General features: G+C 47.0%; 1 protein-coding gene across 1 annotated transcript; it reads right to left on the reverse strand.

The window, feature by feature from the left end:
* Nucleotides 1–247: 247 nt before the first annotated feature.
* LOC119863194 (gamma-crystallin B-like) lies at nucleotides 248–2,146 on the reverse strand. Its single transcript, XM_038421066.1, has 3 exons — nucleotides 2,111–2,146; nucleotides 1,444–1,683; nucleotides 248–523 (listed from the first exon to the last, which is right to left on the reverse strand). The coding sequence occupies exons 1-3, from the start codon at nucleotides 2,144–2,146 to the stop codon at nucleotides 248–250; spliced, it is 552 nt and encodes a 183-aa protein (XP_038276994.1).
* Nucleotides 2,147–3,082: the final 936 nt, after the last annotated feature.

Raw genomic sequence — 3,082 nt, forward strand, 5'->3', positions numbered from 1 at the left:
AGCGAAATCCTCCAGGAAATGCGGGACCCACAAAGGCAAGGACAGAGTTTTGTCACGCTATGCAATGCTGGGAGAGGGTAGGGAAAGATGAGGGACAACATTTGGTTCAGAAGACGATACCGTAACCCAAGAATACAGGACAAACGTCGATGTTCCCCTTAGTACACTTACAATAGCACACTGAGAGCACAATGGCTGTTAAAGCATTTTATTCATTGAGACCCTTCCAGGCAAAAGGCATCTTGATTCAGTAAAAATCAGTGGCACGTCTCAAAGAGCCGACTTTGCCACTCATAGAGCCCCAATCGCTGAATCTCCTGTACTGCCCTGGCCTCAGCAGGTATTGGCGGCCTCTGTAATTCGGCAATTCGTAAAGGATCCAGTGTCCGTCCAGCACAGAACAAGAGAGCATCTCGGGGGAGCGTAGCTGGTCCATGACTTGCGGCGAGTCCTCGGTTAACTCTACCATCTTGCCTCTGTGATCCTCCTTCTCATAGATCTTTATCCTATAGGTGCCCCTGTGCTGTGACAGAAAACGAGACAGGGTAATAGAGTGACCGCAGCAGGCTGGCTGCCTGTGATCCTGGGCCCTGAGTCAGCCCGGTGCCCTGCTCAAGTGATGCAAAGGGAGCTTAAAGCTGCCTCTGGTCCCCAGAGGAGGGGAATCCTTGAATGCTGTAAAGGCAGCACATCCACCCATTTGACTCATATCTACGCCAGCGGTAACTCCCACCCTTGGTGCAGGGAGCATGTCTGGGGTCGGGAGGAGGGAGCCCATCAAGGTGCAAGAGGGGGCGGGGTGTACAATGCTGGCCAATCCTTAGTGAGCACAGTGGTCTCCTGGGCTATGCCAAGTTCTGCTGGGGGCTGTTTCAGGTTTCTGCAGCCCCAGAATCAAGGAAACCAAGAAGTGACTTTGTTCTAAAGAGAAAAGGAGTAGTTATGGCACCTTAGAGACTAACAAATTTATTTGAGCATAAGCTTTCATAAGCTACAGCTCACTTTATCTAAAGGGTCACAGAAAATATCGGAGCCCAATTCTCCCCTCACACTGGTGTAATTCAGTGGGCATCAGTGATTATTCCTTATTTTACAGCACTGTGAGGGGAGTGGGCCCAGTTTATCTCCAAATCCCCAGAAGTTATGGAAAACTTTTCCCTTCTTAACTCAAAGTATGTTGTCATTTACTGTCCATAGACTTAACCAAATGAGAGCTGCATCCAGGCCCTGAAAAGGCAGTAGCAGTGGAAGCTTTCCTGTCCTATCCCTTGAATGTCCCACCCAGCCATCCTGGATGGATGACCACTAGGAGGAAGAAAGCTGTTCTCATTTTCAGTCCTTGGTAGCTCAGCTGAAAATGATCAAATAAGAACCTTATGACGGTGGTTTGGGCAATGTTACCATTTTTGGAAGAAAAAAAAAAAGAGGCAAAATTGAACTCACAGGTGGGATCATCCGGCAAGACTTAATGGAGGAGCTGAAACCCTCAGACTGCATGTCAGGATAATCTCCTCGTTTCAGAAAGAACTGCTGTCCCTGGAAGTTGGGACGTTCATAGAGCATGAAGCAGCCACTTTCCACACGGACAGAGTTACAGCGGCTGAGCTGACTTTGCAAATCTGGACGGTCGCTGCTGCACTCAACAGAGCGGCCCTGGAAGTTTCTGTCCTCGAAAAGAATAATCTAGTGCGAGAAACAAAAGGCAGAGTTTTCAGTAACATCCTATTCCGATTTCTCTCCGTCCAGCACAGTAAGCATGAAATGTCTGGATCTTACATTTTACTTATAGTGATGATAAATTGATATACTCCTTTGACTTCAGTGGAATTGATCCTCATTTACACAAGTGTAAGTGAAAGCAGAATTGGGCTCTGAGAGTTTAATATACAGGGACTAATAGAGGCAGTAGGTCCCCTAGCTCTGCATTTTTGATTCTCCTCTCCTACTGGGATAGGCCAGGAGTAACTCCTTTGACATCAAGAGACTAACTCTGATGTAAATGAGAGGGCAATCAGGTCCCTGGCTAACTCTGTTGTAAATAAGAGGAAAATCAGCTCCCTGGCTTCAGACAGACATACCAAACAATCCAGTCCAGACAGGTTTCTCTTACCTTTTCCATCGTAGCTGGATTCAGGCTGCAAGCCATAGTACTCCAGCAGGACAAATGCCTTTTTATACCTCACAACCAGTGCTAAGTGTGCACACATTAACAAAAGTCTTTTCTCTGCTCATAGAGCCAACTCATGACTGTGGGGTCTCATTCACTCTTTGTACTGGTGTCCATAGTTTTTGTGTAGTGGGGAACAGGTTTGATTCCTATTGTTACCAGTGTGCAGTTCTTGGCCCTGGATCTATCAGCTCAGCCATTTTTACACTGAAGATAACATAGTTCAGGAAAAGGGAGAAACTTCTGGCCAAGTGACAGAGGGGACTGGATGTGATGGGATCAACAATCCTTTTCTTTAGAGTCTCTGCAGTTGCATTGTTATTAGTGAATGCACAAATAGTACAATACATATGGAAGAGGGTTCAAACAACAACACAGAAAGTAGGGAGATAAAAACAAAAATGTGTACGTCAAAAGAATGTCAAAAGGGCTTAGGTAGACATCTTGCATGTTTAGGCATTCAGTAGCTTTGGGGTCAGTACGAAGTCTGGAATGGCCTCCTGAGAGACCAGCATGAGATGAGCAGTAGGTGCGCAGCCTCCATCCCCACCCGCAGCCACATGGGCTTGTTCTGGATCCCCAGGTGTGGTCAGTATCCACACACCTCACTTTCCCACATCTGAAATGGTTGAGCTTGTACCACAGATAATGTGGCAGCCTGAAGGCAGGAGGTCTTCCATCAGGGTGAGTGATGAGAGAGAAATTGTATAGACAGGAAGCAGCTCATTCCCATCCTGCTCACCACAGTGTCACAGCGTGCACCATGGAGCAGCTGAGTAACATAGTGCAGATTGGCGTTCTGATGATGAGTCAGTGGCGAGGCACTATCTATGCATCTTTGAAAAGTGGCCCTGGTGATTATCTCCTGGATTGTGTGAAGGAGGTTCTTCGCTGCAATATTATGCCTGATGTTAG

Source organism: Dermochelys coriacea, chromosome 11, assembly GCF_009764565.3.
Source record: "Dermochelys coriacea isolate rDerCor1 chromosome 11, rDerCor1.pri.v4, whole genome shotgun sequence".
Lineage (NCBI taxonomy): Eukaryota > Metazoa > Chordata > Testudines > Dermochelyidae > Dermochelys > Dermochelys coriacea.

What these genes read in the sequence shown, in the direction of transcription:
- LOC119863194 (XM_038421066.1), bottom strand. Translation starts at nt 2,146, where the DNA reads ATGGCTTGCAGCCTGAATCCAGCTACGATGGAAAAG. An exon ending in ATCCAGCTACGATGGAAAAG is followed by an intron (nt 1,684 to 2,110) that starts GTAAGAGAAACC and finishes TTCTCGCACTAG; the next exon opens with ATTATTCTTTTCGAGGACAG. An exon ending in CTTGCCGGATGATCCCACCT is followed by an intron (nt 524 to 1,443) that starts GTGAGTTCAATT and finishes TTTCTGTCACAG; the next exon opens with CACAGGGGCACCTATAGGAT.